Source organism: Prenolepis imparis, unplaced genomic scaffold (assembly GCF_030444845.1).
Source record: "Prenolepis imparis isolate NDT839.2.m4 unplaced genomic scaffold, iyPreImpa1.0 SCAF_13, whole genome shotgun sequence".
NCBI classification, from domain to species: Eukaryota; Metazoa; Arthropoda; class Insecta; order Hymenoptera; family Formicidae; genus Prenolepis; species Prenolepis imparis.
In genome coordinates this window covers 9,572,340-9,585,499 of record NW_028141171.1, presented here as the reverse complement: position 1 = coordinate 9,585,499, position 13,160 = coordinate 9,572,340, and the positions used below count along the sequence as shown (strand labels likewise).

At 39.8% G+C, this 13,160-nt stretch overlaps 1 protein-coding gene across 1 annotated transcript in view; it reads left to right on the top strand.

Annotated features, from left to right (window-relative positions):
- Window positions 1-11,507, top strand: part of LOC145944888 (uncharacterized) — a 106,151-nt gene extending 94,644 nt beyond the window's left edge. The window contains exon 4 of the mRNA XM_083053539.1: window positions 10,819-11,507. Coding sequence (XP_082909665.1) covers window positions 10,819-11,195 — 377 coding nt within the window. The 3' untranslated portion in view covers window positions 11,196-11,507. The remainder of the gene's footprint in view (window positions 1-10,818) is intronic.
- Window positions 11,508-13,160: the final 1,653 nt, after the last annotated feature.

Genomic DNA, 13,160 nt, shown 5'->3' with positions numbered 1-13,160 from the left:
GTATTTGCAATCTTTTTCCATCTACGTAGCTTATTGCAACAAAAAAAAAAATATTTTGTATAGCTAATCTATTCTTCTCTTGCCGTGTGCACATATTTTCGTCTAATTTTAATTACTCTAACAAATAAGATTTTAGTAAGGCTCTCGATTTAAATTTCAACGGGATAGAAAGAGAAATTAATTTTCATTAAAATTGATTAGATACCAGTAAGTAATTAAATAAATCTCAATTCGAGAGATTTAATTTTTAATAAACCCTTCTGTCCCCTTCCTCTTTGCCGTAAAGAGGCGAAGGCGAGAAAAATGATTTTAATTTTAATTCTAATTTTAGTTCTTTAATTCTCAAGTCTCTCGTCAATACGGAACCACGATGAAAAAGAGAGATAACACAATAAAGACGATCGATCGCGCTTTGTGGCGTCGTAGCGCAAGGAGTGCACGAGGTCAGTTACACTCGGCGATTTCCAGTGTAAAGACGAGAGTTGCGTCGACAATATTTAGACACGCGATGCAACATTTATGTAATTATACTCTTGCCTCCCACCCTTAGTCGATATTAATATTTACACGCGGAAGAGAATGCTGCTCAAAGTCGTGTCCCCCGAAGGGGGATAACGATTTTACAACAATGTCTTTGTCACGCATCGTTTCATTTGTAGATAGTTTACAATATGAATTTCTTTGCCGCGTATTTTTCGAGTTGCGCGCATTCGTTCCAATTGCCTTTTAACGCGGGCGAGAGACCCGATGTTATCATATTGCGAAAATTACATGCCCTTTGTTTCGACAAATATGTTATCGATCGTTCGGTATGTGTGTTTTTTTTTTCATATTAATTAAATTACGATAATTAGTAGTCGGCTTTTGTTCCGGTAACTGCGATTCATCGTTTCTGCATGCGAGTGTAATTACGTTCAACGCTAAATGAAAATTCCACGCAAAAGTCCTTTTTATTATTTCACTACAAGAGCCCCGACGTAGCGGCCCGAACCGACCGTAATATCTACGCGACGCTTAAAAGCCGACGAAAGCGTAGTAATAGCTTTATATTTCCTTCGAATAACCGGTGGAAAAAAAGGAAAAAAAAAAATTTCAACGCGCATGTATCGCGCGCCCGCGATACGGAAAGCTAACTAATTTGATATCCGAACGACATTCGTGAGAAATGCCGCGCCGCGGCTCGTAAGAGCCCGCGTATCGGCGACATTACTAAACGAGGTCGACGGAGTGCTTTCGAGCACGCACGTGCCATTTACGGAAGTAGGAACCGATGAGATGGGATGGGAGGGCGGATATGCGGAGAATACGACAGTAAAGGCGAATTCACGCTCATCATTTCGATGAGCGTCTCGATTGAATCGCGCGAGGAGGTTGACGCATGGAAACGCGGAAGGAGCTTTTCCGTTAGCAATCTCAGCCATTAAAATTTATCTCGAACTTCCCCATCTCTCTCTCTCTCTCTTTCGAGGAATAGATTTCTCCCTTAGTCCTAATCTTTTTCAATTTCATTCATCGTTGAGTTCGATGTGAACTCGCTACGATAAGAAGAAGGTTCTCTCATTAGACGCGTCATCGGCACAATTTTATTTCTCTTACTCTCAAATTCTTTCTCCTCCTTAAACGATTCTAAGATTCTTCAAACGACTCTTTAAACGTTCGTAAAGATGATCATCAAGAATGAACCGTGTAAATCCGCCTTCAGATGCAGCACGAAAACAGATGCAAGGGGTTGGGAGGACTACGTGGGTGGAAATTACCGCGCCAGTAGCAGAGCGTCTCTCTCTCTCTCTCTCTCTCTCGTTGAATGCATCCGACTGTTGTTTTATTAAGCGTAAGCGTAATCGGTTTAGCAATGCCGGGCGCAATCGCGGAGCGAATATAGCCGGCGAATCGAGCCGCGCCGAGGATGCGGATGAGTTTAGCAAAGGAGCTTGCGATCACCGCGAATAAGTCTCGTCGGATACTTGGGTAAGTTTGTTTTTCTTTTTTTTTTTTTTTTATGATTTGGCAAACAACACGCTCGCCGAAACTTTTACGGTAGTACAAGAGCGATTACGAATGCGACTTTGAACGCCGAGCTAAAAAGGGAGACAATTTTCTCCTCTCCGTCGTATTGTTCGCGTTATTTAAAACCGAGAACGATCTCTCGAATCAGGAAGCTAAACGGGTTACGTCGAACGGGATTGGCGAGAGAACGAGCCGGGAATGTAGGGCGCGAGATACGTTTCGCTCCTCTCCAACACAATATCGAAATATCTGTAAAAATGTAAAAATGTGTAATCAGCTCGTGGAACGCAGCTCGCGCGGTTAGAGAGTTTCCATCGGCCAATCAGAATTTCTCCGCTATCGCGCTTCATTCCTGAGCTCATTATAATGCGGCTTGATCATGGGAAATAGGGGCACGATGGAAAGCCCGGATTTTTGGTCGAACGAGCGCTACAAAGGGCGGAGTTTTTGTTTCATTGTCCGCACAAAGGGAGAAGGAGAGAGTGTATATGTGTGGGAGAGAAAGAGAAAGAGGGAGTGGTGCGAGAAGAGAAACGAGAGCAAGCTGGACGGTTCACGGTAATTAGTACACGAAGGACGGGCTTTTTAGTCTTAAACGAACTAGCTTGCCGGGGTTTATCCCGAAAGCGGCGTCGTTAAGCCATACGGGCAAAGAAACGGAAGAAAAATACGAAAAGCGAAGACGAATGCTGGCTGACGGACGAGTCGTTTCTTGCGGAACTTTAAAATGCGTCTCTCGCGAACGATTTCTCGCGATACAATTCATCTTCGAAAAAATACGCGTATAAGATAGATCAAAAGTTTCCAACAAAATTCTGACATCCTTCGGAGTTTGATTGTCTCGAAAAAAAAGTAACTTGGAGAAAGGATTGAATATTGTTCCGTCAAATATAAAATTATAGTTTACCTTCTTTACCAAAATCATTTTCCTTCCGTGCCAATAACTTTCTTTCAAATCCATTCATTGTTTTTAGATAAAAAACTGAGACGGAGAAAAATGTTTTTACGAAAAGCGAGACAGATACAAGGAGTTGGAGGAAACCGCATTCGCACTATATATATCAAGGATCTCGATGACAAGGGAATGGCTGTCGATTCGATTCTACGGGCGTTGCATATTCACCGCGAAATTACAAAGCCTCATTTTCACGGGATAAAATGTACACGAGCGAAACCGCTTTACGGAGATCCTATCGCTTGACGTGCGAGCGCGAGATGAAATTCGGCTTTCGGGTAATCGGGAAAATCCAGGATCTCGCGAGTATATCGGGTGAAGGTGGAAGTCGGGACGGAAGTTACCTAAGGATCCTCCCGACCGTAATCCACGTCGTAATCGTCGGCTATACTTGGCGGGCCTTGGCGGGGACCCAACTCTATTTTCTCTCTTATTCAAACCTATCCTCTCTCTCTCTCTCTCTCTCTCTCTATCCGCTCAATTTTTGCACTCCGCTTCACTCGGCCCGGGCGAGTGCACCGGTATCGTTTTTATAGATTTGCGCAAATTCACTGGATGCGTACCATAGAGACGGCGTTTTAAGGCGAAATTACGATAATTGAGCCGCCGCGCGGAATAGCAGCATAAGTCGGTAAAATAAAAAAAAAACTACAATTTCGGAGTATCTCTGTCGGTTTTCGCGCACAATTATTTCTGCGTGACTAATCTCACTCTATAAAAAATCGTGAACAAAAAACACTGCGATAAAATAACAGACTCTCGCGTTGCATAAATTCTCTCCAGTATTGATTTCATTTTTTTTTTTCTCAAAATAAGGAAAACATGATTTATACCATTGTTTCGCTCTTATTTCGCATTCCGTTATTTGATGCATAAAATACCGGTATACATAATGTACGTTATTCAATCGTGAAATATAATACACTCGATATCCTGACTCGTCATGCTTCGATTCCGTCATTCAGAGATTCTTCGATAAATTTAAGATTAATTTCATTTCCTTAATGAGACTTTTATTAAAGAACTTTCAAGAATTTTGAAGAATTATTTAACAGAAAGAAAAGATTCTGACAAGTCCATCTGAAAAATTATTCTCGACATTGTTTTCAACCGTGATTTATTGTCGATTATATATATGTATACATACTTATCGCAATTGATTGATCTTCAAACGCAATTATTTTTCACAGTTAGCGCAAATATTTTCACAGCGCGACCCTTTATAATGACTTCCATACATACCGTATAAATTTCTGCACGGTTGCACGTGGATAATTTAGTCTCAGTTGGCATAAAGGCCAATATGCGCGGGAGAAAGATACTTCGCGCGAACAATGCCATTATAACCTGTTGACTCGCAAACAATCCAAATAATGTTTATAATGGCTTTGTATACGGGTAAACTAGCCCAACAAATGCTATGTTATTGATTAATGAGAGATTTCTGTTATTTTGCCAGTGATGCCGCGTTAAAATATCGATCTGTCTGGCACGAGAGACGATCTTGCACAAAATGCCACTAAATTTGAGGGAAATACACAGTCACTAACCCAGCGTTTTGGCCTTTATAGAGTTCATGTAACTTAATACCTCATGCTTCAAAGTGTCAATGTCCCGGATAACAAAAATAGAAATAAATAGTGTCGCGATCGCGAAGTATTAAACATCCAAACAACCAGTATTTAAACTAACATAATCGACGATAATTTTTCGCTTTTCATTATTTTTTTCTTTTTTAGCAACAATTGTATAATTTTTTTAAAAAATCTCTTAACTATATCGAAAGAGTGGATTTAGTAGAAATAGATAAATAAAGATGATTTTTTATAATTACTTAAAACTAGATTCTAGCAGTCTGTAAATGATGCAATAAGTGTAGACATATTAATAAAAAAATCGATAAAAGGAAAACTTTTTGAAAGTTTAAACGTTGCTACGGTTATTGTTTTTTCAACATAATAATGTACGGCTACATTATCCAAACTTATTTCAATGCATTCGAAGTCATAAATTGATCGCAGCTACACTTTCGCTCGGAGCGCTACATTTTTACGATCGACGAATTTGAAACACGCGCAATAAATTGTAGAAGGAGATTTTAACGTTGAGCGAAAAATTATTCAAGTTATATATACATAAACTATAATCAAATTGTAACATGTTATTTAATTCTTTTACTACATCGTTTTATTTTTTATCGTTATTAATTTTAAAGATATTTTTAAATTATGTATATTAATAGTATTTTAAATATATAATGCCTATAATTAATAAAATCGAGATAACGAACTAATTATTATAATAATTATTCATTTTACAAAAAAAAAAAATTTTTTTTAAATTTATTATAATTTTAATAAATTTATAAATATATATCTCAGTCATCTTTCCCAAGTTTCGTATTTTTCTTTAAGTATAGTTCGAAAACGCAATTCTTTAGTTGATTTGAGAATAGCTATTTTCTCTCGTGATTAGATTGCTGTATATCTTCGCGCAAGTTAGCATTTTTTTTACTTTCTTACGTCGTTTAACTACATATTTTTTTCCATCTTAAAAACTTTAGACTAAATCGCCATCGCGTCGATGCAACGATTTTCTGTATGCAGCTTTTTTTCTAAATGCAAACGTTGGCTTATTCTGGAGATAAAGGCGACGATCCACATACACGTGTATGTACGTCATCAAGACGACGTTCTCTCGACGTAACAGCTGATCGCCATATAGATATAATAAAAAGACGCGAACCAAACGAGCTATCGCCTTCTTTTCGCAGTGTTGCCAGTGATAACACTAGATAATGAGATTTTGCCTTCTTCGTAAATCAGGAGATACTCTCTTCCGTTATGTATGTTTAGGTTTGAATTTTTAACGATCTTTGAGCATCGAGATTGTATCATCTTATTATGAATCGATCTAATAGACAAATGAGATTTGCGGCTAATTAAATCTTGAAAATTCAAAGTTTAATATAAAATATTGAATATAAGAGTTGCACCGAGAACGAAGAAAGCAACAAATCCTTCTCTCATTCATTCATAACTCATGACGTGAAAAATTCAAATACATCATATGTCTTGAACTTCCTGAATAAATTAATGACGTTGATTGGAGAAGAGAAGAGAAGAGAGAAATAATAATAGTCTATCGAGCGAGGCGATTATAAAACTGGAAGGTAGACGCGCGATGCCACTTCGACCTCGGCCGCTTGCTTGTCCTTCCGGTCACGCAAAGTCGAGGACTTAAATATAATACATAGCGGCAGCTTCGTCGTTAATTGGTCGGTCAAAGATGACCCAGCTAGAGCCAGCTAGGAAAACTTGTTCGCCGATGGAAACACCTAACGCGAACACGACGTTCAAGTGTCGGACATCGCGTTGGATCTCCCAAAAGGTATTAACATCGCAATATTCGATATTTTCAACGATTTCATTGGCGCGATAATTGGCAGATATCTGTCTATCGATGTGGCATGTATATCCATCTGCTAATATGAATATATATATATATTTATGGTCAATTAGTATGTTACGCCGATGATAGACAATGGGCCGACATTGAAAAGATTTCAATTAGGCTAATGACGTAATATTCGATTATCGTGACGTATATTCTCGATGATTCGAAAGACCGTTGCGATAATTGGCACATAAATACTTGTCTATATAACGAGGAAATTTACTCTGGAAAACGAGCTAATCGCGATAATGTCCTCGTGGGAAGGTCGTTTCAACGAGGGATTCGTTTGAAGAATTCTTGGGGCGACGCGAGGTGAGAGAGAACAAATCGCGTTATCTTCCGCGGTCATCTATTCTAACAGCGGCCGTAATCGAGCGTGTAACACTCGTCGCTTTCAATTTCGCCGAATCGCCGTGCAATCCCGGCTCGAATACGCTCGGATCTTCGCCGCAGAATTCTCGCCGCCTTTTAAGAACAAACCGCGAATAAGGGATGATTATTCCGCGCATACCTTCGGCAAGAGCCGCGTCCCGGTTTATTTTGCGAGACGTAATCGTCCTCATTCTTGCGTTGTACGTTCCAAAAGTCAAGTCAAGGGAGAGAAATGCCGATATTGCTTGCCCATATAGAAACAAAATAAGAATAAGGCTACATTGTGTTTGGATTATTTCTAAGAAAAATGTTGCCTTACAATTCTTAAATAAAAAAAGGGGGATGAAAGGGAAAAGAAAATATATATAAAGGAGAAATAGCCTCTGAGAGAAAGAGATTATGTGATTATTCGGTTGATCAAGCTATTCTCTGCGCGATCCATTCTACGGTGGTTTACTACTATTGGAAAGAAAAACATTCCATCGCGCTTATAGTCAGCCGAGGCAAAAGCACCTAAAGATTACGAGTCGCAAAAGAGAGAAAGAAGTAACAAGTTGTTTGTTCAAGCCCGTGAATTTTCCGAGGCACGCGAGAAATAGTCGCGAGAAAAGTTGCACGTCAGAAGAAATAAATTCGCTTCTCCAATAATATCGACGTCCTAGCGCACGAAAAGCGTAATTCAACGCCCGAGGTATCGACGTTAGTTCATTAACTTGTTACACAGTTGCATGGCGGACGCTCGATATCCGCGTTATCGATTTTCAGTCGACTTCGATGGCCAAAGTGCCATGACGCGAACGACGCGACGTGGAGTGTCTTCGCGCGGAGATACAACAAACTAATACCCTTCCGTCCAATGCTTTTTTTCCCCTCTTTTCTTCGCTTTATCTCTCTTTGTCTCTTTCTCTCTCTTTCTTTCGAGAGTATACCGAAGGACGTAGTATATATACCCTCTTTTCCAACGATCTCATCGATCGCGCGACCTACTCATCGCGCTAGCACACGTGTGTCACAGGTGCCGTTTTGCAGGTGCTTGTGTTCGCTTTCGTATCTAGGCGTTCAACTAGACGACTCGTGAATTTATCACGACGTTTTCTCGTCTGCTCGCGGTTTCCCGTATATAGTAACACGTCGTCGTACGAATAAAGCCACGGAACGTCGTCTACTAAATAACTTAATTATTGCCGAGCCACCTCGCTATGAATAACAGAAAAATTGAGTTATTTTTCTTCATATTCTTTTTTCCTTATTTTCTGAATTCAATTTAATGTTTCCCGTCGACGTACCAACTCTCCTTCAACTGGAAGCATCTAATCAAACTCGGCTTTCGAAAAATGAACGATTACCTCAATCGGACTTAAAAGTACTGTTTCACTATTTAATGATACTTGTAACTTTCTATGCTTTGATAAACTTGGAATTCCTTTTGGAATCAAGCGCCGTCTATATGAAATAAAACGCAGAGTGTCTCGAAGAAAGATTCGCGACTTCCTTCCTTTCCACGGATATTTTTATTCAAGCGGACTGATCGTCGGGAAAGTTTATTATACCGTTCTCTTATCGCGACGTTTCAAGTTTCATCGCTAAACATTCGGATTACGAAATCCAGGCTAAGTTTCCTGCTGAAAGCGGGAGCCATTTCAAATTAACTCTCGACCAGTCGCAGCCGTAACAACCTCAGCTAATCAGAGAGAAATGATCCCTCCTGCGAGTTCCAAAGCTACTCTAGATGACGAGAATGCGGATTGTCGCTATACGCGCCCTATATATATATATACACTATATACCATATCCCGAGAAGAGACTTCAAGTTTCGCGCTACGAATTCCGGTGGGGTGCACGAGAGACGAGAGCTTCGCTCGTCCCGGAATTGTGTTCGTCGCGAACGTGACGGACCGGAAGAACGGGTGGCGCGCGTGCGACACGAGGAAAGCCGGGGAAGATCGTCCCTCCGGTCGTCTCCCGAGAGAGTCGGCGAAGGTATCCCTCTTCGTGACCGAGGGATGGACAGAGGGACACGATAAACGGCACGAAGCGAGGCGTGCCGGTGGCTCGTCGTCGAGAACTTGGCCTCGCGTGCCAGGAGAAGACGAAAAGGACGACGGAAGTGTCGAGAGAATTTTCTCGGCCGCGACGTTTCGGGGGAATCCTAACTCGGCCGGATCTTAGCTCGACGCGGCGGTATCTTGAGGGGGTGGTTTCTTAACGCGTCGGCGTTTCCCCCCACGTGTCGACGATCGTTAATATAATGTCCCGAGTGCCTCGGCGGTAGCGGGCGCGACGTGAAATACTGCGGCGGGTTCCGTCTCGACGCTTCGCTGCCGCTTCGTCCGGCACGAGTCGTTTCCACGTTAACGCGCCAGCTATTCCGCGGCTACATCAGCTGGTTCCGCCGCTCGCGTCCTGCGCGATTCACCGCGATAATTACGTCCGAAACCGACGGCGAGGATCGATCGATGCGACACCGTCGCGGCGCTAAGAATAAAATCGAATCGCGTTGTACAGATGCACGAAAAGAGTAAAACTAGATGAGTGACACTATGATACTTTGAGATTTGGATATTCGTGCATTCGCTATATGTATTCATATATATTATATTTTTAAATGTCTCGCATAATTTTTGGAATAAGATTCGTATATTATTAATATATGTTATACGCGACATTTGGTGTGCTAAGGATGACATTTTTCGATTAAATTTTACCTATACATAAATGATAATGTTTCATATACATAGAGAAATATTAATAAAATATTGTACATATTTCTGTCAAAATATTTATTTAGTTAAAATTTTAATGGAAATCTCTATATATCTAGCTTGCTTCTTATATAAGATATTCCCATTAATCTCCTTATGTCATTCACATTGAATATCACATATTAAATCATGTACAGATTTTCGTTGAATAAACGTCAACAAACTTATAAATGTTCTCTCCTTCTCCATTATAATTTATCATAGCTCCTAAAGTTTTTGCGAGAAAATATTTTCATCTCAAACTTGTTTATTAGACTATAAATAATGACGGATGAATTAATTTTCGCTATCCGTATTAAATTATCGCAATTATCCTGATATTTCTTCCACATATATGTATAATTATTTCGTATACAGAATAATCGTCTGCGCTGGAAATTTGTTACCCATTATCACGTCCAGAAATTCTCATGTTTAACTATTCATAACTCGAAGCATGGGAAGCGCACATTTCGGGACAGCCAGCATGGCCGACGACGACGACGACGTCGTAGTCGTCGTCGCGAAACTCGATCGGGAGTGCGTAGATGTCCAGGGGGGAGCGTATAGACGGCGTATCCGCGCGTTGCCGGAGGCGGATAGTAGAATCGTCTGGCATTGTGCTTGCAAATCAAGCAGACCGAATTTACATGAGATTTATGGCATTCCGTTTGCTCGCGCCCTCGCTCCGTAACGCTTCACCCTGCCGCCCCCTTTCTGTTCTTCTCGATACCCCCCGTGTGTAATGTACAACGTTCGATCGTTATACGCGTCTGTATGTGTATCCCGGTCTAGGATCCACGCCGATCGCGTCTCCTTGCGATGGTAATACAAGCGATAAGTCACTTGTAATCGAGAGAATAATTATATCCCGAAGAAATTAATGGCGGATGTGAAATGTCCGACCATTTCGATGGTTAAGAGATGTATAGATATTTTATTATAGGTATCAACATAGATATTTCACACTAACAAATGTTTATCCTTCCGCGTCTCTCTATTATTACGTTCCTGCCTAATTATATTATTTAAGTTTTGAAATCTAAAATAGTTGAACTCTACTCTAATTATTATATGTAATTTTATTCATAATATATAAATATCTCGACGAAGAGAATCGATCGATTATTATTAAATTAGTATTATTTTTCTGACTAATTTTATACAATGACAAAAATAGTAACGTTGAAATCGCGTCAATCGAGTTCAATATTGAAAGAAAGAGAGGAGATTAAATGCGATATATTTATAGATATTTTAACCAGAAAGATCGTTTGCCGATTTCAGGACCCGGAGATGATCGTAAGAGGGACACGTGCAAGCATAACGTTTTTACACACGAGATGCCAGGGGAACGAGGACCGAGAGCTGTCGCGAAACCGGTCGGACAAAGACATCGGGATATAATGGTAGGTACCACGCAAAGCGCCTACGCAAAAAGACTTGGAAATAACAGCCGGGGTACCGCCCCAACTCGACGATATCTGCACGGCAGATGCAACGATCGGTGGGACCGTGAAAGGGGAAGAGAAGGGAACGTTTGCAGTATATATTCGCAGTCTGGGCGGCGAAAAAGAGACGCAAGTACGTGTTTGATGATTCGCGCAAAATTCGTGCGTTTAACGCCTCTGCATCCGAAATTCGCACGAGATTATCGAGAGTGATAAACATGCAGGCTTAAACAAGGATGCGAGCAATTTCGATATTTTTTGTAATTTCTAATAAACTCTCCAATAATAAAGAGAAGAGTATATTATATATTGTAGGCAAAGAGATTATGTCTGTTGAATGTAATCAGGAATATAATTAAGAATAATCAATCGATATAGAAGTCTCGGATGGAGCCCAATATTATATAAATAATGCAAGAGTTATATATATGCCTACAATATAAAATATTATATATTATAAAAAGACTCACTCTTGGGTGATTTCTTCTGCTCGCCATATTCGGTTGTGTAGATTTGACACGAATGCTGCACAGATCTGAAAAATTATAAAAATACTTATAATTAAATAGCTATAATAAATATAGTGTTAATTCTTATATATACACGTATGTGTATGTGTGTTATGTAATGTCTTATTTCTCTTAGGAATAGAATGCGAAAATATTAACCCTTTAATAGTGTACAGAAAAAAATGTTTCTGTGCCGTAAGTGTGTTGACAAAAATTTTTTTCAATTTTTATAAAAAATATTCCTTGGGGGTTTTTGGGGTCGCTGAATCCAAATTTCATATCAAAATTATCGAATTAAAGATGGCGGATCCAACATGGATGTCGCAAAGTTTGAAAATATTCAAATCGAAAATTTTCAAAATTCATGACAGCCATATTGGATCTGCCATTTTCAATTTGATGATTATAATATTGAATTTGAATTCAGTGGCCCCAAAAACCCAGAATGTGACGTAAAAACCAATTTTATTTTCAATCGGACGTTTTTTTATATTTCTGGCAGCCATATTGGATCAACTGTTCAAAATTTTGCAATTTTAACTTCAATTTGGATTCAGCGACCCAAAAAATCCCTACACACCAAGTTTGATTGAAATCGCAATGTTTGAAATTGGTATTTATCGAATTTTTTTATGATGACGCTTATAAGCGTCAGACACACTGGTGGTCACTAAAATTTTTGCGCATATAGACGTCAGACACTGGTAAGGGGTTAAGGATCTCTTGAAAGCTTTTACATTCAATGTCCATAATTAATATCCTCTATTCATTAACAATGAATCTTCCACGTGTTCAGCATTACTTACATCTTTTTCCTCACTTAAAAATTTTAAACGTGTCGTTATTATCGACATAACACGAGCGTTTACACATGTAGGTATGTATTTTTACAATGTCTGCGAGAAAACGCGATGGTCGAAAAAGAACAGATAAGAAATGTGGAAGAAACAAAAAAAATGTAGATGTACTTGTGCAGAAATATGTAAATTGATAGCTTTGTATTTTTTACATATGAGTTAGAAACACTCAAAGAGATTCTAGATACTAGCAAAAAACATAATTATTATTTCACAAGAGTTTAAATATTATTGTGTTACAAAAGAAAAAGAGGAAGAGGGCGAGAGATTGCTATTTATATTCATTTTTACTAATGAAAATGAATTATAACTAATTTAATAAACGCTATATAAACGCGCGCGAGATCACAGAATGAAATATTAAATAGCCAATGGCGTTTCTCTTGAATGCATCGCGAAAAAGGGAAAACGAGATTGCTAACGTATGTATGCACATAAAGGAAAGGAAAAAAAATCCTCCCTGCAATAACCAGTTTCATTCAATATATCCGAATATCGATAGTAGGTCGCATCTACTCGCGTAGATGCACCGGCAAAGTACCGCAAAGTACGAGTCTCGCATCATCGCTCCCGTCTCGGAATTTCGTGAGATTGCAAGCAGCATCCGCGGGTGGTCCTTTTTAATTTCCTGTCCAGGATGCGCTTGGACGCCGCGACGTCGTGGTCGGGGACAAGAAACTCGCTCGAGGGGGTACGAAGGGAACGACGGTAGATAGAAAAGAGACTTACGACGGTCGGCGGAAGAGGAGACGAGAAGGGGGGGGGGGAAGGAGGGCACTGAGGCGGAATTCTTAAAATTCCGGATTTAACTC